This window comes from Habropoda laboriosa, unplaced genomic scaffold (assembly GCF_001263275.1).
Source record: "Habropoda laboriosa isolate 0110345459 unplaced genomic scaffold, ASM126327v1 scaffold134, whole genome shotgun sequence".
Lineage (NCBI taxonomy): Eukaryota > Metazoa > Arthropoda > Insecta > Hymenoptera > Apidae > Habropoda > Habropoda laboriosa.
This window is the reverse complement of record NW_017100266.1, coordinates 751,313-772,749: the sequence shown is the minus strand read 5'-3', so window position 1 is coordinate 772,749 and position 21,437 is coordinate 751,313. Positions and strand designations below refer to the sequence as shown.

The following is a 21,437-nucleotide window of genomic DNA, read 5'->3' as shown; positions in this document are numbered from 1 at the left end:
TATATACATATGTATATATATTTAGCTCGAGTTCAAGTATTTAACCTTCGGTCAAGATTTCGAGGAGAAGTCGCCTTAAGCTGTCGAGGCCGGTTAGGAAACCACAGTCCGGACCTTGGTGTACCATGGAAGTCGAGTTGCAGGCTACCGTAGAACCGTGAACGAAACTCGTATGCGCGAAATCGATCATCCTGACATCGACGCGTGCCTCTTGCCATTTTTCGGACAGAAATTGATTATTTTTACCGTTCCCTACTACACGCGACTACTATTTCAGAAATCTCAACGTCGATCGTTTATTAATTCAACCTGCTGTTTGACACATCGGTACGTTCCAGTCCTCCTCCTCCTCCTCTTCCACCACCACCACATGCAATTCCTCCTTCTATTTTCTCTTCCCTTCCGTAAACATGGAATAATCGGTGTGATGATCCGTGTCTTTGTCTCTTCGATTCAGAATCCGATCTGACGTCAGTATCGGAACTAGTGTCTTCCATATTGTCCGAACTTTGCTCGAAACAAAATTCGTCGCTCGAAGTACCATAAAGCATCCACTGTTCGTATCGGGGTGTTTCAAACACTCTGTCGATCAAGCTGTCCGTAGATTCGACGAAAACAGTCTCCTCGCTGCTGGGATTGTCGGTGCGTGACATACAAGCCGTTATCATCATCATCATCATTATTGATTCGTTAATTTGCTTCTTTTTTAATAGAATCGGATATTATTATACGTAGAAGCACAAAATGTGCTTGCACGGGCTGTGTAAAATGTTCGCTATCGAAATTTACTTATATACGTGTACATAATATGTATCTCTGAACGAAACGAAGACAAAAAAAAAATTTGAAGGGAAATTCAAACAGTTTATGATAAGCGCGCGCGCACGTTTCTTAGGCATGCATAATTCAATTTTCATTTTTTCGAACTGTTCTATCGTTTTATAATCGTACAATCGTTACGCGTACAATGTACTCATACAGACGGATGAATAGAATTTTACACAGCCCTCTCGTTAAATGTCATATTATATCTCTTACCGTCTATTAATAACCCTGAAACTGCCCATGACCCTGTAGGTCATATATATATATATTTTCGAATAAAAGAAAATCTCTCCCTCACACGCGCGCGCATATACAGGATGCAAAGTAAACGGTGCTTTTTCTCCTTTAAAAATATCATCATTATTATTTTCTAATACAAACGGAAATTTCTATACTCTTTCCACCGAGGGTTAATCAAAATGTCGATTGCTTTTCAAAATATGTACCGCTACTGTACTTTCTCCATCTTAATAACTACGTTATCGTTTCTCGAGAATCGATCAATTAAACGAGCCACTTAAGGAAGCATGATTCTGCGTATAAACGAAAAAGCTCACCACTTACCGAACGTCTTGTATACTTGATTTATTTTACTGCGCAATCGTGTTAAAGTAAAGAAGAAAAAGAATACAGAAAAATAAACGGCATACACACATACATACATGGTATATTGTATAGTATATAGGAGTGTACTACTTGGAGAATGTAACGTAAAACGTGGCGTTACTACTGAAAAATGAAAGATCAACGAACTCGTGTGTAATCGTCGTTGGAAAAATTTCACACAGACAGACATTAATTAAATAAATCTATTCCTTTGTCAATACACGCTACATCCTACGAAACATCCTTTCTACGCGTTATGTATAAACGTACACACTTGTATGTATGCGTATACGCATGAAACAACGTAAAATGTCCCTCTAATTCCATTGATTTTAATTCATAAATATTTGTGCCTAATAACTTTTGTAGAGCTGTACTCTACTCATGAGCAGCGATATACCTACGAAAGGATTTTGAAATCCACCAACCACTTTCAGCTCTGATCCTCCCCTAGTAAGAAACTGATCGGGCTCGATTAGGGACTGGTATTGCCGCGCTTTATTATAGATCGGCCGTAATAAAGAGCAGTTTTCTAAAAAGTGACGGTACACAGAAATATACATGCTTAAATTAGGAAAATACCGCACTGTCAGTTCGTTAGTGTAACAAATACCACAGAACCGTACAATAGTAGAAATATTGAAATTATTTGGGTGTAACGAACCCACGTTTTAACCTATTTTCAAATCGTGTATTGTGTTTCAACGAACCCCCCCCCAACCTAACCTAACCTTTAACCTATATTTCCAATTCCCAAACGAATCCTCGAAACAGCTTCATCGCGTATTTCCATACCACCGATCTAATTATTTCTGAAATAATTCCTCACTCCCTTTAAACAATTACACCTTTTCATTTTGATTTGCATCATTTCTGGTTGCAAACGATATATTTCCATTGACGGCACACTAACGTGCTGAAAGTGCGATATTTCCTCTAAACCGGTTTTGCCTTCTTTTTTCATTTTTACATTGAAATTGTAATTGAAATAAGTTTCGAACATATTCGAACAATTGTAAGAACTAACCCTCCAATCTTCTGATGGAGTATGTTACACACACCTTCAAATTAAAACCCGTCGCGTTTTGATCAGTGTAGGTAAGTATCTACCACGGCCTACACATGCTCTTTTACTTTTTAACTCTTACAAAAGAAAACTGATCTTGCCTTTATTTTCATTTAAATTTACTAACGTATCGTTTCGTTGCTCGTTCCTTTACAGACCAATCTAACAGTGCTGGAAGGAATATACTTTACACCACGGTAAAACTTCTAATATGTAATTGGGATTATTGTTTGGTATAACGAAAAAAGCTTGCGTGAGACTAATTCTCTGTAAATGCAATATGTTGGATTTTTATATTTTTCAACTCAAGTAAAAGGGGAAATAGGAGAAGAAGAAGGAAAAGGAGTAGAAGGGGAAAGAGAAAGAAATGATTTTGCGTGTAATGTGATTGTAAAATAATAATTAAAAAAAAGAAAAAAAAGTAACGAAACGCGTATAACCTGATATCGTATAGTCACATACTTCACCAGACAATGTATATTCCGATTCTTATTCCACTGAACGAAGATATCGGAGGGTTAAACGCGAATCAAAATGTTTCCATCTATTTCTACAACTTTTAGAGGTAACAAAGTCTAACAGAAATACGCGATCATTGTATAATCACAATGTACAAAATAAAAAGAGAAATTATGAATTAGATTCCTAGTGTTGTGATATATCAAAATAATGTATACGAACAAATAATAAATATTTGCGAAGAACGAATAAAATGGCGAATCAACGAATACATGTATGTATAAATTAATCGATAATTAAACAAATGCATAAATATGTAAATGATTTTAAATCCTTGATATGACACCACAACATTAGGAATTTCATTCGGCTCCTTCCATACCGAGTCATCGTGAAATACTTCATCCCTTGATTGATGCTTTATTCGATAGCAAAATGTAGTCGAAGAGAATCAAATTATGCATGTACCGGTGCATTTCTACCTTATTTTACTTTCGTACGTTCCTTTAGTTTTTTCTTTCTTTATTTTTTTTTAAACCGTGGAAAAACGCGCGCGCGCCTTACAAAATTTCTATACAAAACAAAAGAAAGAAATGAAAATTTTGGTCCAGAATTCCAGACGAATCGAAACGGAGCAGCCAATATTTTCTTTTTCTGTAAATGTCAACGAAAATCTTTACCCGTTTTAACAGACAAAGGGTAATAGAACACAAACCTTGTGGGGTAAAAATTGCTGATATTTTTAGCTCCTCTAGATGTTGCTTCGTCAAATCCTCTGCACAACGTGCTCGTCGTTTGCCTGATTTCTTCTTCAAGCGAAAGATTATAGTCTGCGGAACTGTTACTTATGTCACCGTCGTAACAACCTTCCGACGTATGAGGACGTTCCTCGACGAAACTAGAATTCCTCGATTCTCCTTCTTCTTGCATTTGTAAAGTATCATCAAATCCCGAAAAATTGATCTGATAACCCTCGTAAACAACTAACAATGAACTGAAATCATTTTAAAACAGAGTTCGGACTAACATTCTAAATGCGATATCCTTATTACCAAGAAATTCAAACATTCGAATCATGTTCTAAATCTCGTATTTCCTAAATTGCAATGTTTCGAATGTGAATTCATCGTTCAAACGTTCAGAGTTTGTGAATATATTCCGATAATATGATGCTTGAAAAGACTTACCATGAATAAAATCGATAGCTACTTTGCCTTTCGATTGCGCGCCGTAATTGTTCTAACCGAGATACTACTTTTTCGATAACCAACGTTCGTAAGCAAAAACCGTTATGAAAAAATCGATATAACGCTGCCTTGAAACCTTCTTCGTTTAACTCTCTGCCCCAATATTTGTCTCTCTTCACATAATGATCGGTATCGACTTGATAAACCTACAATATTCTTTATCTGTATTGTTTAAGTAAAAATCTCCAGATTGTTGTTATCCCTTATGTTCTATTGCTTTATCATCACTTATTCTTTACATTATAAACAGATTTCCATTCAATCAACCAACCAACTAAGTAACAAACCTGCATTCCGCATAGTCTAACACCTAACGAAGCTGATGTACTAGCAGCACATTTTGCAATTTGTTTGCTGCGTTTCTCCGCAGATGCGTCGTCCCCATGTTGTCTGGTCCCCATTTTTAGATCCAATATACACGGATGAGTATACTGTGATGTTATATTTTCCAACAAAAGGAAATCTATTTTTAACAAGAGAAAGTAGTAACGAGAGAAATCAGTAGCAGCGGGACTTCGATTAAATTTCATCATTTTTATTACTCTTTATTTTTATATTTTTTTCCTGGATATTTCTAGCATTTTTAATCCAACCTTTATTATACGTACACTGTCTATTTGATGCATTATCCAAATGCATCCCTGGCTTTAATATTCCTGTTGAAGTATTATCGCGATGAATTTTCATTCTGAAATAAAATAAAATCGCAATAATTCAACTTTATCTTTATTTTACTGATGTAACTCATCTACCAAATTGTGCAATCAACTTGCCTCAACACATCTTCTCGTTTTCTTTTACTTGAACTATGTCCTTGTTGTTGTCTGTTATCCTGTTCCCTAAAACTGGGACTGTAACGTTTATCCAATGTAACTTCACCACTATTTGAAGCTTGCAAAACACCTAAAACGTGAAAAATGATATTGAATTTTTAATGATGATATTCAATCATATTCTTCTGAAATTTTCTGTTGCAAAGAATCCCATTGTTTACAATGTATAGTGATTATAGATTTCTGTTTAAATAATGGAATTTACAGCTCTTTATGTTTCATCATAAATCTTCCATCCCTTAATATACTTAAAATGTACCAACACATATAAAAGACACTAATGTGTCTAATTAATGCTGACCATACTTGTACAAGCACAAATATGTATAGAAGCAAGTAATGTTATGTTTCTACATAATCATTTTCCATATTCTGAACAATTATAATCATAACAAATGACAAAAATGAAAGAAACACAATGGGAGAACAACAAGGGGATTCAGAAACAATAAAAACCATGGTTCTTACCTTTAAATTTTGGGACAAAGATTTGTATATCTTGTGGAATGTTTTGATAAAAGTCAAGTTCCCTGCAGTTTAATGGCTTACAAATAGTGTTCTGGTTGAGTAAAAGTAATCTTGTGTGCCCACCAACCTATAAGAAATGTAAAATGTTTGCTTTGTTAAGGAACTACAAATTTTGTAAGGTACGTGTTCTACTCCAAAATGTACGCGCGTGAAATGTCAATTTTTTTGATTAAACGTTTATGCAACTCTTGTGTCGATTTATTTATTATTTCTACCTATATGTAAGTCTAATTCTTTATAATATAATTAAAATATATCAATATTACGATTCACATATAAGTGAATTTATAAAAATCAAATTTACTCCAAATGTTGCATATAAGAAACGTTTCACTAATTGCATTACGTAAATAAATCCTGACGAACATCGTAGAACATGTCCAACCATTTTAAATGAAAACATAGACAGCCATACTTCGTTACAAATTTTCTACAAACGTACATATACCAACTAGGTAAATCGATGCGTTTTACAATGAACTCAGGTAACGGCAACAACGACAGTGACAATCTTTCAACATCGAAAAAACAAACACCACGTAGTATGATCGCAAAACAAAGTGATGGAAAAACAAGTGGTAATAACGATAACGGAACGTTTGGACATTGTTTGATCGAAATATGGTAATGTAATCACAAACAAAGCAAACCTCACCTGATTCTTAAGTGGCAATAAAGCAACTTCTTCGTCATTCTCCTGCAGAAAGGAGGAACTATTCGTACTGTGGCACTGCGATTTAGTTTCTCCCATGCCCCAGACACCCGACAGGTATACCATAACCGCTAACTATAGTTCGACAAACAAGACTCAAACCAAAACAAATTATTTACTCGATTTCTACTTTTGTGTATCTCTTCAATACGTTTCGCACCCATTTAATGTCACCGAATAACTTTCCTAATACATACTTTTTCAATGCTTTACCATATTTAACCGTTAAACATTATTACCGATAAATGTAAAACAAACTCCAAACCGTTAATAATGTTCTTGCACAGTCGATTTTTCCTATGTAGCAACACACAACACGGAAAAAAAAATACCGCGGTATACAATACTACGAGATCAGCTGTGCAACGACTGGGATGCAAATTCTTCTTCCGAAGGGCATGTGGAAGTTAGGTAAGTTTCGGGAGAAAATACGACATCTAGCGATAAAATGGTTAAATACATCATAGAGGCTATCACCTTTAAACACAATATGACGCTTCAGATTTACCGTTAGCTATGTCCAATTACTGCATAAATTACAGAATTATCAGTTCTATCAAATAATAATGTAATAATGAAATGAACATATACAAAATGTGTATTACAATTTGATTACGACGTAAATTAACAACGTCATTCGTAGTTAAATTATAGGAGTATTAAAATCGAAATTACGAAATTACAATTATTTGATTAACTCTGTTACGACCTGTTTAATTATGATATTATATACCTTCGAATATACACGTATATGCATTTAACCAACAATTCGATTTGTAAACACGCTTATCTTGTTTAAAGTTTCCGCGGGCTTCATTTATGCATGAACTACATGTAAGTACATAGTGTGTGCATAAACACATTTATTTCTTCGGTTCTTCTATGGATACCAACAGACGCATACGCAAATAAAAAAATGTACAGGTATTGCGTCAAGGTTGATGAATGTAGCGAAGTCTAATTTGAAATAAATATTTTAAATTTCATTTTATACATGTTACAATCAAATTAAATGTGACAATTTTTCAAACATGTTCTTGAGATTGAATAATATTACTACTGTTCAAAGAACCGGGTTTAAATACGTAACTATAAAAGAATATAATCGAAAGGTTAACTTTCTTTCAACATTTAATATATTTTGTATAATACATGTTTTATATCATGTGTACATCATGAAATCGATTACAGGCTTCCAAAACTGATTATCCAAAAAGAATATTTTCTGGAATTCAACCTACTGGAAACTTGCATTTGGGAAATTACCTTGGTGCTATACACAAATGGACACAATTACAAGATAATGGAGAAAATGTTGTTTTTAGCATTGTAGATATGCACTCCATTACTTTACCACATGTAAGAACTCACTGAATTTGTAGTGATAATGATTATTGGTATTAACGAAACACTTAGTGGAAATTAACTACTGTTTATACAACGCGAATTTTCGCGTTAAAAATTTTCGTTTTCGTAGAAAAAAATAAAAAAACACGAATGTAGATTTATCAGGAGTAAATATCCTAGGATCCCAAAGAGTTGAATGATAATGTACTAAAAATGACGGCAACATTATTAGCATGTGGTATTGACCCAAAGAAGAGTATACTATTTCAACAGTCTACCATAGCTATGCACGTGCAACTTTGTTGGGTATTAGGATGTATAACCACTTTGGCAAGATTAGGGCATTTACCTCAGTTCAAAGAAAAAAGTCAAACATTAAAAAATGTTCCTCTGGGTTTGTACATTTATCCTGTTCTACAAGCTGCTGATATATTATTATACAAGTAAGTATTTCATCTCCAACATTAGTGAGTAGTAACATATCAATTAACACTATCCCAAGGAAACAAGTACATTTAACTTATATTGTAGAGCAACACATGTTCCAGTTGGACAAGATCAAGTTCAACACATTCAGTTAGCGCAAGATTTAGCTTTTAAATTCAACAGAACATATGGAGACACCTTTCCTATGCCACGTTCTTTAGTTAATGGTGAAAAGCTATATTTTCCTATTACTCGGAAATAAATCTCTTCAAATGTACAATTTAATATTTGTGCAAACAGATTTCTAATGGAATATTGCGTGTCGTAGAAAATGCAAGCCAACGAATAAAATCGCTTCGTGATCCTTCAAAAAAGATGTCGAAATCGAGCAAAGATTCAAAGAGCAGATTAGATATATTGGATAGACCTGACGAATTGATGGAGAAAATTAAGAAGGCTGTTACAGATTGTACATCGGAAGTAACTTATGAACCAGAAGAACGACCTGGAGTCGCGAATCTAATTTCTATCCATTCGATGCTTACCGGAAAATCGCCGGATCAAATATGCTCTGAAGTAGAAGGGTTAAACACTGGAAAGTACGCTAAAATATCATAAGGGATTCGATATTTGCCCTTACAGGGTGATTAGATTGGATAGATTCTATAGTGTTACTGTTGTATTATATTTTTATTTGTACAATGCAGGTATAAGTTGGTAGTAGCGGATTTAGTTATAGAAAAATTGACTCCGATTCGTGAAGAATTTTCAAGATTAATCAAGGAACCGGCTTATTTACAAGAGGTCTTAAAGAACGGTAGAGAAAAAGCAACGGAAATTGCTAGCGACTGCTGGTATGAGGTTCAACATAAAATTGGTTTTGAAAATGATATTCCAAATATGTATGAAAAACCTGTACAAAGTATAATGTAAAATAAACATTTATTTAGATATAAACTGTGTACTTGTTTCATTAAATAATGAAATTCTTCTAGAATACAATATTTTGATTCGTTAATCTTTTTGCGTGAACTTTTGCCGCTAGCATTATTTCATATCGATAACTAATTTACCTCTTAGGTGACCTTGAGCTACTCTATCGTATGCTAACGGTAAATCTTGAAATTTGTATACCTTTTTAACCACAGGAACTACCTGAACATAGTAAAAAGTTGGTTACACACCATATACAATCAGAATGAATGAATATTACCAGTATAGCTATGGATACCACCTCCCTACTTTCGACGAATTCTTGAAGAGCTTTGATTCCAGTTTGTGAAGGTGCAAAAAATCCCCACTTTACTGTACTTTTATTTTCAACAATTGGGATGTTATATTTTACCAATTCTCCTATATTTTTGACCATTCCAGCAATCAGTCCATGTTGATCAACATTTTTTAGTAATGGAGAATTCAATGTTATGTAAGTGCAGTGTGGATAACCCTTTGATCGTATCTGATTTGGTCCCTGATTGGCACAATCCAATATTATGTTGTAGCTAAGTTGTAAAAGTGAGTAAGATCCAGATCAAAGTATACAGTTCCTTTCAAATGGGACAAATTGATAAGGAAATTACTCACGGTCCTTCAGTAATAATTTTTGAATCAGCACCATCCAATTTATAATCAATTACAACATCAGCTCCTAGCTTTTGTACTAGATTTACAGCATCACTGCTGCACGTGGTAATAACCTAAACCACAGTTTGACTTATGCTTTAGGACCATACACAATGATTAAGCAATATTGATCAGACAAGTGGCGTACATGCATATTCCAAGCCTTTAAAAGTTGTATCGCCAAAGTACCAACACCTCCTGACCCACCTAATACTAGAACTCTGTTATTCCTTCTTGTGGCCATTGTATTTTTATAACACAATCCTCCAGTAATCCACAATGCAGACCATGCTGTGAGGCCAGCATACAATATGCTAGCTGCTTCAATGTACGATAAATTTTGAGGACGTATACTGACCTATAGGTGAATCAGTACTTACTTGATATATTTGTTAGACCATTGGCCATTTAAGCAAATTGGTAATACTACTTACTAGACTATTATCAACAACTGCATAATTAGCATGACAACCTTGTTGTTCTACAGGAACTACACCCCATACTTTGTCACCTAACTTTAATCTATCACCAGCACCGTGTCCTTTGGAAACTATTACACCAGAAAAATCTCTGCCTAAAGTTAATGGCAATTCCAGTTCGTCGTACTGTCTCCCAGTAAAACTTTTTGTTTTCCTCATAAAGTTTAAAACTGCTGCACCATACCCTCCTAATATAAAATATTCGTATCTAAGATATTGAATGTTAAAAGTTTAAAGCATAAAAAAAGTGCAATTGGTAAGAAACATCGCGTACTTGTCATAGCGATATCTATCGGATTTACACTGGATGCTTCAATTTTGACAAGAATGTCCGTTGGCCTAGCAATCACTGGAATTCTAACACTTGAAAGTTTCAGTTCATCTAAGCCACCATACGAATGAATCTGCCAGGCTTGCATTTTGTCGTCAATATTTTCTTTATGCTTTACCGATAGATTACTAAGAAAACGTGATTGCCTACTCCCAACATTTAAGTTAACGTTTAACGCTAGTCTTTTTAACATTGTTTCAAATCGAATTTCAACGGTTGAACCACTGAAGTATGTGAAATTTCACCAAGTAGGTTAGGTTTAAAAGATTCGTAATTTAATTTATAAGACTATCGAAAGCAGTATAGCCTTTAAGAATTTCGACAACGTTCATTTGCAAATTTTTTACTAAAAATAATGAAAGAAATGTACAATTTGAACCATTCAATTTAAACGTTTTTTCGTAACAGAATCATTTGAATAAACTTTTCCATGTGTACAAGACAAATTGAACGTTCTTATTGTATAGTATCTTTTTTTTTTCGATCGCTTGTACACACATATGTATTTATGTATGAGACTAGTTACATGTACACATCTAAAATAAACGTTCACTGCGAATATATTTGTAATAATAATTATAATTATAAGTAAAAAGTACAATCTATATCGATCTCTTTTTACGATGTGTCGTTTTAAGCGTTTTCAATTTGTACCACACATTGAATTTCACTATCTGAAGCTTAGACGTTCTGTTAACCGAGGGACAGAGCGGTGGCAATTACGAAACGCGGATTGCGCGGTATAAAAAATATTTGAAATATTTGAAAGTTTCGAAAGGATGAGGGATGGACTAGAAACTATTCGAAACTTTTTACTCATGACACACGTTTCATTATCCCGAATCAGACAGCCGCTGTACCATCACGTGACTCAAGAGAAAAGCACGTATTGGTCAGCGCAGAAATTTCCCGTTAAAAAAAATATACGCGTGTTGCATTAAACGAAACTTGTTGTTGTTGTTGTTGTTTTGAATTTACCGGTATCGACGGCTGTTGGTCATTAGCCGGGACGAAACTTGTGAAATTGACATATTCAACTTTATCTAAAGTTACGATTTAGATTTATAAAGCATCAGAATTCGTTCATGCGTACTCGTCGAATTCGATTAATCGAAAATTAGAGTTTAATTCTTCGAACCGGCGAATGAGATAGCTTTAAGAAGGAGCTTTACACGAAAATGTTTCTCCAAGAGTAAAGAAGTTTAAGGTAAAGAGGTTTGGGTGGTCCGTGATGGGGGTGCAAGAAACGAAGTGACGGAGTAAAAAACCGACGAAGAACGAGAATGGGAAAGTTGATAAGGTAAAAATTGAAGGATTGATGCAGTAGTTTTACGGGTCGGTTGAATGGTTTATACGCGGCGATTGTAAGCGGTATCGCACATTAAAATATGCGCATGGATCATCGGAGATGTAGTTTCGTTCGTCTTCGTTACAAATGATACGAGCGAGGGTGGTTCTCTCGTTTTACGAGTAAATGCAACTACGCGCATGCCTCTTATCGATCGCTAATCACTATGGTTACGCCTCGGTATAGAGGCACGACAGCGACTACGACGGCGACGAGGACGGCGACGACGAAGACGGCGACGACGACGACGGCGACGGCGACAACGACGGTGACAGCGTTCACCCCGTACTCGTTTCACGGTGAGTTTAACGAAAGATCGTACGGTTCGATTCGTAGTAAGTGTATATAGCAGCCCCTGATGAACGGAATTGCAAGAAAAAGGAAAAGAGAAGTGGCAAAGAACGATTAAAAACGGTGGTGATGAAAAGAAAAACTGAAAGAAGTGAGGATTCCTATCCGAATATTCGGATAAGATACGAAAGTGAAATAGAAGAAAGATGGTGTCTGATAAACTGTAAATTTTCGTAAAGAAAAAAATAACATCCCGTTCCTCGTGTGTGACATTCCTGATTTTCTCGCAAGAGAAAGGACAAAGTGGGGGAGAGAAAGGCAATCGGAGAAAACGGTCTGGGAGAGGGAGAAAAGGGTGAGACGTACAAGTAAGCTGACAGAGATAAAAAGAGAAGGAATTTCGCGATGGGTGAAGCAGAGGGAGGGGGCGAGGGGTGGGTGAAGTGACAAAAGAGGAAAAAATAAAGGGGGCGAAGGAACAGGTGAGGAGTGAGGAGTGAGGGTGGCGAGGGTGTGGGCGGTCGGTCGGTCGGTGGGGTTGGGCGGGGAATGGAAAACGCATACAGGGCTGTTCAGAGTAACATGGAGCGCATCGCGGGCGCAGCGAGAGAGGATATTGACATTTTCGGTCGAGGGGCGCGCATTCGTGGAAGAAGGGGTGGTGGTGGTGGGTAACGGGGCAGTCGCCTCTTTTGCCCGATCCTGCAGTATCCATGGCTACGTCGTCCGCGAGGATTTCGCGCGAAATACCGGATATATCGGCCGCGTGATCTTTCATTACGGATATTCTGACAGTGCCGATTCTCAGGTGTTTCGTGACGGACGCAGGTCTCTTCAAGTGGCAAAACTATCTGATAGTTTCGTCGTGCCCGCGACAGGTGATCTCGCCTGTAAATTATTCGCTTGTCGGAAAGGGTGGATACCGTGATCTCGCACCCCTCCACTACAACCACGGTAGCCCATCCCTTCTTTGATCCCGTACCTAACCCCTTCCTACCCACACTCGTTCATCGTTCTATCTCTTACCACCCCCACATACCCTATTCTTTTCTCTCTCTCTCTCTCTCTCTGTCTCTCCCTTCTCTCCCTCCCCTCCTCCTCACCGTTTCATCCCGCTTCCGCCTTCTTCTTTTACCGTGTTACGTAGCGTCCTGACACAACAGGGTAGAGGAACGTTCAACGCCTTAAAACTATCGCGACGATATCCTCCGCTGTGGCGTGGCGAGGCGAATCGCCAACGGTGAGTTTCACTTCTCGTGACAGCTACCGAAATCCGTCGTACGAAACGAGTAGCAGGCGAACGAGCGAATAAGAGGATACCATCGTATAGAGGTGGATGAGTATCGTAGAGAAAGAGATGGGAAGTGGGATATAGGGCGGCGGGAGGGAGGGAGGGAGAGAGGGTGGAAAGGAGGGAGAGAGAGAGAGAGAGAGGAACGGTAAAGAACGAAAAGGAAGAAATAGAGAGGAAGATGAAGGAATATAAATAACGCCAACGTTAGTGGATGAAACGATGTAATAAGGGTGTACGAAAGGGTGTTTAGTAAACGAGAAACGTTTAAACACGATACTGAATGAACGAATCTCTTTTCTCGGAAGTAAAGGGGGGTAGTAAAAGGGCGTTGATTGAGCAGCAGGCACAGTGAGTGGTAGTGCATATCCTGGCTGGTGCAGTGTTTACTCGAGCGCCAGGGTGAGGTATAGGTGGTATACCTTGGACTAGGCGCGGTGTTGGTTTCTCGTCGTATTCGTTTTCGCCTCGATAACACAAGTATACGTATAATCATCGTCACAGTGTCGTGTGCTGTTCATCGTCAGTTGCATAACGATTGGGGCGACAGAATTCGGGAAACTCCGAAATTTCTAGTGAGAACTGCAGTGTTTAGCAAATTGAGCTACGTTTAAACGTTCCTCCGATAAAAAAGAGATCCTCCTAACGTTCTATCTATACAGTTTGAAACGATTCGAACGCTGTTTTCGAAACAGATTTCTGTCAATAGTTGCGATAGAATGGAACTTTTCACGGTACCCGTTGCGTTCTCGCAGGTTGCGTAGTTGGTGTTTTGCAAAACTGATAATTCAAATATAGAATATGTAACGCAGAGTAACGTAAGAATATTATACACGTATAGTCGGTGTAAAGTCGGCATCGGTTCAGTAACCCTCCCGGCGACGCCACCCCTATTATTATCCGTGACTCCGTGACACATCCACGCAACGCTTTGTTTCGCTTCATTGACCTCACTAATGTCTGTGCCATCGTATGACACTACGATTAGATTTTTCCACTTGTTCGAAAGAATTTTCAGTTGAAAAGTAGAAGGAAAGTTGAACGTAAGGTTTAACTCGTGCAGGAGGTACCCCTTCCTCCGTCAAGTAGATGTTCTGTTGCCTAATAGAGATCTTGAAACATTATCAATTTTTACTAATCTCATCCATAAAATCATATACTCGTAATTGTTATGTCTCTCTCTATCTCTCTCTCTCTCCATTTCTGACACTAAAAGTCAGAGAGAAAGAGAGGGAGAGAGAGAGAGAGAGAGAGAGTGACGTATATATACGTCTTGTGTATAAAAAGGGAAGTACAGTAGACAATTTCTCGACTAACAGCATGTAATTATTACATTTTCAGCGATCATGTCAGGAACAAGCTGATAAACTTTCGAACACCTGCAATGATGTGACAATAAAGATATCTTCTCCTACATTCTCTCTTATATCACGGGGTATCGTCCCCGTTATACAGTGCTTCCCAAAAATAGAACAAGAGAAGGAAATAAAATTAATCATCGGTTCAATCGGTGATTAATGAAAACGGTGCCAAACACGTCGACAGACAAGCCAATCAAATTGAATCATACACAGCGTCCCGATTGCTCCCGCTGAACATCGACAGAATTAAGGAACGGTGAGAAGGAGAGAAGTAAGAATAGTAACGAAACGAGAGATTTAATTGCTGGCGTGATACGCACACGGAACACGTTCTTCACGTAGAAACTGACGGTAAAGAGATCGAGAGTCTGAGAGACGAAGAGAAAAAGGAAGAGAGAGAGAGAGAGTGAGGAAACGAAAGGAGAGGCGGTGGTGTGTAAAGTAGCGAAGGATCACAGGTGGTATAAGAGAGTAAAACAAGAATAGAATGGGCAATAAGCTGTCTTGCAGTTGTGCTCCTCTTATCAGAAAGGCGTATCGTTACGAAGATTCACCATGGCAGGCTGGCGCGAGGGGCGGAATGAGCGTCAGCGGAGGTCGCAGGGGTGACACTGGCCACTTGCTCAGGTGCGGAAGCTTAAGAGAAAGGAAGAGGTGCGCATACCATACCATACCATTCAACCACGCTCCATTCGACTCCATTATTGGCCTCTTTTTGATTTTTTTGACAAGGCTGTCTATCTTTACCCCTGCTCACACAAACAGAGATCCGCGTGTGCCCACATACATATGTACATATTTGCACCGTGATTTCTTTTCTTTCCTCAGGTAGAACATACTCGTTCGAATAAAGTTTCATCAGATGGTCGAAAGATACTCGAATTGTACTTACTGGTCTACCAGCAAAACTATTTATACTACTAGCAAACGTTCAATTAAAGACTGTTCTACCTGACGATCATACAGCTCTATTTCCTTTCTTCTCCTCTTCGTTTCCTCGTTCCTTTCTATCGCGTTTGTATATTCCTTTATTTGCTGCTTCTCTCCTCTTTCCTTTAACTACTTCACTTTTCCTTCCTCTCTCTCTCTCTCTCTCTCTCTCTCTCTATTCTATTTTTTGATATCCTGTACACATTCTATCTCACTTATTCCCGATCCTCCTTCCATCATTTGTTCGACATGTCGTTCATTCTTTAAGCTTCTAATAATCCAATTAACCGTACTATGTTGCTCTCTTCAAAGCTGATGACGGAATATACGGTAGAATGTTGAACATTTTTTCTTTCACTTTTTTTTTGAGTTTGCACAATCTGATGCTAAATCTTTGAGAAATAAAAGCTTCTCTTTGTGTGTACATTTGAAGTATATCCTGTGATCGGCGACTCGTTTCTACAGTCAAGTGTATGTTTGAAATTGCAAACTCTGATATAATTCCGGAATTGCTTGGGAAATTGCAAGCATACACGTTCCATTGAAACACTAACGTCTTACTCTGCCATACACGTACGTTTCCTCTTCTTGGATACGCGTATCTAACGCAAGATATAATTTCGTTCGTTACTTTTCTTTCTTCTTCGCATGTCTCTGATACTTCACTCGACTCTTTACTCTTACGTTAGTCTAGTCAAATTAGAATCACATTGCACGAACGTTGCAATTTTGTACATCGAAGAGCAAATACATACGTGCGTAACAATGTTGCACAAGTTACCGCAGAATAGAGTGGGTTACATGTAAGTTCAGCGTATAGGAAATGTATCACGCGATGGCTGATATTCTTTGCAAGTTGAAAGTAACGAATTAACGAGGACAAGTAGGAGAAAAAAGTAAAAAGAAAAAAAAAAGAAGAAAGAAAGAGAAAAAATTCTTCTCCCGATCATTTTCCTGCGTTTCTTTTTCATTTTGCGAATTGTTTCATCGAACGATTTGTAAATCTACCTTTATACATATGTATTTCGTATATTCGTGCAATATACCTGTATGCAAGAAAAAAGAAACGCAGATGAAGATGAAAAGGAGGAAACAAAGGGGAAAAGAGTGGTGTAGTGGGAGAAATAAGAAGAAGAAGAAGCAAAAAGAAGAAGAGGAAATAGGAGAAGAGTAGAAAACGTTCGAACTATGAAAGACTTGAACGATGAATAACATTGAAAATTGAAACATACGTTCCCCCTTGCGTTTAAACGATCTTTTTCTAGTTTCCCTTTAGTATTAATCTCCTCGATGTAACATCGATGTTGACATCGATGAAACATCGATGCAAACAATGTCCATAACGCAACGTACAATTCAGCGATGAACATTTTTAGACTATGGGCCGAAGTATTCCACGTAAGCGCCAGTGGGGCTGGAACCGTAAAGTGGCAGCAGGTCTCCGAAGATTTAGTTCCTGTAAATATCACGTGCATTCAAGATTCGCCAGAATGCATTTTCCACATTACCGCGTACAACAGTCAGGTCGACAAAATTTTAGACGTTCGACTGGTTCAACCGGGTAAGATGATCGTTTCGTTTCTTCGTACGCACATCTTGCGACATCAGGGGTGAAAAAAAAAAAGGAAAAAGAGAAATAAAAATGCGACAGATAGAGAAGAAAGGGTGAAGCATTGGTTTCATTGGTTTCAACACTGTTTCAGGAACACGTATCGGACAAGCGTCAGATTGTTTCGTCTATTGGAAAGATACGATGACCAACGATACATGGGGATTGAATTTCACATCTCCGATAGATGCTAAACAATTCAGAGAATGTTGCGTAAGTTCACGTATCACGCATAACTTGTTCATATCACACCACGCGTGGAATAATTAACATCGAGACTTACCCCCTAAGTTTTCCCCCTGATTTACGGGGGAGAAATCAGGGAGAGAACGGGTACGAACAACCAGACATCGAGCATTATTTCGAACGATGTTTTTTTGTTTTTTTTTTTGTCGTTAAACTTCGCCTCCTCGTTCTATCGTAAATCGAGGCTTTTGAGCATCGTACGGATATCCTCGGTGGAAGAACGTTTCGAAAATGAGAAAACCGAGGAAACGAGAGAGAGAGGGAGAGAGAGAGAAATGTTTTCCGCGATTTCGAATCGGGTCTCATATTCGCATTCTCTGTCACTTGTTCATTTTTCGCACAGTCACCGTCGTTGAAGATTTCAAGGAAAGCGTCCTCTTCTTACTCGTTGAAGCTCGAACCACCTAACAAACAAAAGATCAAACCACGGAGAAAACCGTTGTCGACACCGGCATCACCGAGTAGATCCAGGGAGCCGCAATGCACATGCATGACTCCGGAACAGCTCGCCCGATTTCGAAATCAAGAAGTGAAATTCCGAGGATTCTGCGGTACGATGTATTAAACGTTAACGCGGTAATGCCAAACAATATATCACGCTACTTATTATACATTTCACACATCATACTGTCTGTCCCGGATACCTTACCGTTTCTTTCACCTTTGCGTCTTCTCTTTTTTTCTGCCGTACACAGGTACCGCGACGCTTCCGCGGACAATGGCACGCTCGACGGAAATGGAAATGACACCAGGTCGTGACAAAATAACAGCGGCAACGTCCAGCGCGTCTCTCTACGATAACGTGAACAACGCGACGAACGTGAACGTAACGCCGGGTAAAACATCGAAAACCGGCGGCGGCGGTGAATCGAAGCAGCAAAAGGAGAAACAGAACGAAACCTGTCAGACAACACCAAAGACGGCGAACGTGGGCATCGAGACGGTCACCGTTGGATCACAGGCAAGTTTACAGCGGGCAAATGTAACGCGAGTTAATCTCGAACCTCGACGAGTGGTGACTTTTTTTTTCTTCTTCTTATTTCGATCGAGGAACCACGCACGAACGGTTGAAAAACTGAAGGGTGAACGAAATTACAGATCGACAGCCCGGAGGAGAAAGGTCTCGCCTCGGTCTCACCTTCGAAGAAATCACAGAAACAAAGCCAAGACACGTCTACCCAACAGAACGCCGGTGAAATGTTGAAATCAGAGGGTACACAGGCCGGTGGCACGTTACAGAACAAATGCTTGCGAAAGGAGCAATTACATCATACGAAGTCGGCCGATTACACAGACCTGGAGATGCAAAATGGGAATATATTCAATATAGTGAATAACAATCACAGCGGGAAGAAATCAAAGAGCAAGAGCACGGATGACATGAGGATCGAGAATGCGCAAAACGGTGGGATTAGCTTAGATTCGAATACTCTGAAACGAATGCTGAAACCTATGTCGAGTATCGATAGTCCCGTTACATCACCCGAAATGACCAGAAAGAGGCATAACCATCATAGTTATCATTATCATCCGAGCAATAATAATCAGAAGTACGTTATGCAAGAAGCTGAAAATGAAAATTACGCGCATCCATATCGAGCACCGTATAATAACAAGTTCCAGGCATCTAGAAACGTACACAACATTGGACGCCAATATACCACCGGTACATATCATCATGATCATCATTCATCATCGTTGTCGCCGTCGTCATCACCGCGAATCCATATTATGCTATTCGATATTATGCATCCTTTTCTTCCGATTTCTTGCATACGAACCCATCAATTTTCTTATTCAACGACACACTTTTCTTCCACTTACTACACCCAAGCACACTTTTCCTTTTCACGCACTTACCATACACATACGTACACGCCTAACATACTCAAGTGCGTAAGTACTATCATAATTACTACGAGAGACTAGAATCTAGCTCTCGGTGATTCTTTTTCATTTACCCTTCACCGACTCTGCCTATTTCTCTTCTTTTTTTTTAACACTTCCTCTTCGACTTGCGTTGCACAAGGACGACTAAACAACGAGAACGATAATGAAATAAGGAAAGGGAGTTACCTTCACCAGATTCCACAGTGCGATAATTGTGTTATCAATTTAATCGCGTATAACAGAGAAAGCGGTGCAATGATAATTGCTCTCGAGTTGAAGGCGTGTGTGCTCATGAGCATCCCTGTTTTCAAGAGTAAACATTTCTACGAGAGATGATAATATTCGTTCAAATTTGACGTACATAGACACGCTACGTTTATCTTTCGTCGTAAAATCACTTGTTCAATCTTTAATCTTCAAGTTTAATCCTCGGTCGTAATTAAGAGAAACGCGTGTGAATTTCCTAGTCTGCCTGGTGTAATCTTTCGCGGTTATCTAGCCGGTTCCGAACGTTTAAAAAAGGAAAAAGGAAAAAGGAAGGTGTGTCGCATTGTATAATACTCTATAAATAAACAACGGGGTGCGTAGTTGGTTAACAGGGATGCATAGCGCATGTCTGCACACGTCAAGTCGAAGCAACCTGAACACGCAACATAGTAACGATTCACGGCTAAGTACTTACCTCCCTTCGACAACCTCGCGAATATAAAATCATCAGGCGCGCACATCTGTCAATTCCTGCATGATACAGCAGCGTAACTGTTTGTCGTAGGCGGCAGAGGCAGGACCTATTTAGATTCGGAACGTAATCGGTGCACAGGTGATATGTCGCCGCCATCGGATAATGTCATCTTTGACAATCAGTGCTACGCTACTACGCCGAGTTCGTCGAATGGAAACTCGGATATGGAACAACAACCGATTCACTGCAATTCCCGTCATTGTAACGGCGGCCAGACATATCAGCAACAACAAAACATGCAATCCATTTCAACACCCGGCAGTCCTACCAGCAGACTTCTTCTCGAGTACGAGATGCATTTGAGGAACACGTTGGCCAAGGGTATGGACGCTGAGAGCTACAGTTTGCGTACATTCGAGGCATTGTTAACGAAAAGTATGGAAAATTTGGGTAAGTTTTTTGGGTAACTCCTTGCGATGCACATTACGTTTCATCCACTTTACAGTATCCTTCTTCCTCCTTCTTATCCTTTGGTCTCTAGGGTAATTTCGGCAGAATTTATTTTTTCCATTATCCGTCAGATATGGAACAAAAAACACCGAGAGCCACGCTCGATCGCTTTCCGTAAAACAAATGTAAAACAAAAGAATACTGACGCGTTTCACATATGGCAGATAATGTAGGAGATACTTGCCTGGTCCGTCTCTCCCACCGGTCCATCTCTCCCGGAATTACCCTCTTTCTTTCCTTTTCTCTCTCCCTTTCTCTGTTTCTATTTTTCTCTCTTTTTCTTCGTATACTACATAGAAGAACGTCAACGTTTCAGAATTTGCGGAAAATATACCGCTAAACGTACAACGCACACCTCACGTTTCACGAACACGTAAGTTTTACCACGAGTTTGTAATTTATCGTTACGAAAGTATTCTCTTGTTGAATCACACCCAGCCGAGTATTCTCTTCCCTTTACCATCTATTTCATATATCAAGTACATATGTACGTACACGTATTTCGTCCCGTTGCCATTATCGCTGTATATCGTCTAAGAAAAATGACACTTTTAACCGATCTTCGAAGCAAGAAACTTTCCACTCGTCTTTCGTGTCTATCATATCTTCGATATCCTTCGACAGGTGCTGGTCCGAATAAATCGTCTACATTACCGCTATCGTATCGTTATTGCAACGAAAGGCAGAGCAGCAAGGACAGAGACGGCTACTATAGCGATCGTAATGAAATAATAAGAGAGAAAAGGGACAGAGAAGATCGAGACCGTGGATATCTCAGCGATTATAATTCCAGGTAA

At 38.6% G+C, this 21,437-nt stretch overlaps 4 protein-coding genes and 1 long non-coding RNA gene across 5 annotated transcripts in view; 3 read left to right on the top strand and 2 right to left on the bottom strand.

Moving 5' to 3' along the window:
* Positions 1-35: 35 nt before the first annotated feature.
* Positions 36-6,630, bottom strand: LOC108573272 (inositol hexakisphosphate kinase 2). The gene is made up of 9 exons (XM_017935671.1): positions 6,220-6,630; positions 5,505-5,631; positions 4,977-5,106; positions 4,812-4,891; positions 4,491-4,666; positions 4,144-4,349; positions 3,672-3,950; positions 368-627; positions 36-252 (listed from the first exon to the last, which is right to left on the bottom strand). Exons 1-9 carry the CDS (start codon positions 6,340-6,342, stop codon positions 41-43), a joined length of 1,593 nt encoding a protein of 530 aa, XP_017791160.1. The 5' UTR covers positions 6,343-6,630; the 3' UTR covers positions 36-40.
* Positions 6,154-6,597, top strand: LOC108573274. The gene is made up of 3 exons (XR_001891400.1): positions 6,154-6,188; positions 6,268-6,333; positions 6,582-6,597. It is a non-coding gene; the product is annotated as an uncharacterized LOC108573274 (long non-coding RNA).
* Positions 6,631-7,300: 670 nt separating the features above from the next.
* On the top strand, positions 7,301-12,891 carry LOC108573209 (tryptophan--tRNA ligase, mitochondrial). The gene is made up of 9 exons (XM_017935599.1): positions 7,301-7,388; positions 7,468-7,635; positions 7,804-8,066; positions 8,155-8,276; positions 8,378-8,648; positions 8,757-8,971; positions 10,160-10,287; positions 12,017-12,115; positions 12,805-12,891. Exons 1-9 carry the CDS (start codon positions 7,308-7,310, stop codon positions 12,889-12,891), a joined length of 1,434 nt encoding a protein of 477 aa, XP_017791088.1. The 5' UTR covers positions 7,301-7,307.
* On the bottom strand, positions 9,080-10,777 carry LOC108573275 (reticulon-4-interacting protein 1 homolog, mitochondrial). Its single transcript, XM_017935672.1, has 6 exons — positions 10,426-10,777; positions 10,107-10,339; positions 9,821-10,030; positions 9,634-9,746; positions 9,284-9,551; positions 9,080-9,204 (listed from the first exon to the last, which is right to left on the bottom strand). Exons 1-6 carry the CDS (start codon positions 10,673-10,675, stop codon positions 9,097-9,099), a joined length of 1,182 nt encoding a protein of 393 aa, XP_017791161.1. The 5' UTR covers positions 10,676-10,777; the 3' UTR covers positions 9,080-9,096.
* A 2,369-nt stretch (positions 12,892-15,260) lies between the features above and the next one.
* Positions 15,261-21,437, top strand: part of LOC108573362 — a 21,267-nt gene continuing 15,090 nt past the window's right edge. Inside the window, 9 exon segments of the mRNA XM_017935780.1 lie at positions 15,261-15,427; positions 17,080-17,264; positions 17,407-17,525; positions 17,902-18,109; positions 18,254-18,519; positions 18,657-19,224; positions 20,221-20,580; positions 20,957-21,013; positions 21,265-21,433. Of these exon segments, the coding sequence (XP_017791269.1) occupies positions 15,261-15,427; positions 17,080-17,264; positions 17,407-17,525; positions 17,902-18,109; positions 18,254-18,519; positions 18,657-19,224; positions 20,221-20,580; positions 20,957-21,013; positions 21,265-21,433 (2,099 nt within the window).

Excerpts from the sequence above, each read along its gene's own strand:
- LOC108573272 (XM_017935671.1), bottom strand. The coding sequence starts at position 6,342 with ATGGTATACCTGTCGGGTGTCTGGGGCATGGGAGAAACTAAATCGCAG. Across the intron at positions 4,892-4,976 it reads AAACGAGAAGATGTGTTGAG|AATGAAAATTCATCGCGATA; the intron begins GCAAGTTGATTG and ends ATTTTATTTCAG. Across the intron at positions 628-3,671 it reads AGCAATTTTTACCCCACAAG|CGAGGAGACTGTTTTCGTCG; the intron begins GTTTGTGTTCTA and ends CAATCCCAGCAG.
- LOC108573209 (XM_017935599.1), top strand. The coding sequence starts at position 7,308 with ATGTTCTTGAGATTGAATAATATTACTACTGTTCAAAGAACCGGGTTT. Across the intron at positions 7,389-7,467 it reads TAAAAGAATATAATCGAAAG|GCTTCCAAAACTGATTATCC; the intron begins GTTAACTTTCTT and ends AATCGATTACAG. Across the intron at positions 8,972-10,159 it reads GTATGAAAAACCTGTACAAA|GAACTACACCCCATACTTTG; the intron begins GTATAATGTAAA and ends GTTGTTCTACAG.
- LOC108573275 (XM_017935672.1), bottom strand. The coding sequence starts at position 10,675 with ATGTTAAAAAGACTAGCGTTAAACGTTAACTTAAATGTTGGGAGTAGG. Across the intron at positions 10,340-10,425 it reads GATAGATATCGCTATGACAA|GAGGGTATGGTGCAGCAGTT; the intron begins GTACGCGATGTT and ends ATTTTATATTAG. Across the intron at positions 10,031-10,106 it reads CAGTTGTTGATAATAGTCTA|GTCAGTATACGTCCTCAAAA; the intron begins GTAAGTAGTATT and ends ATTCACCTATAG.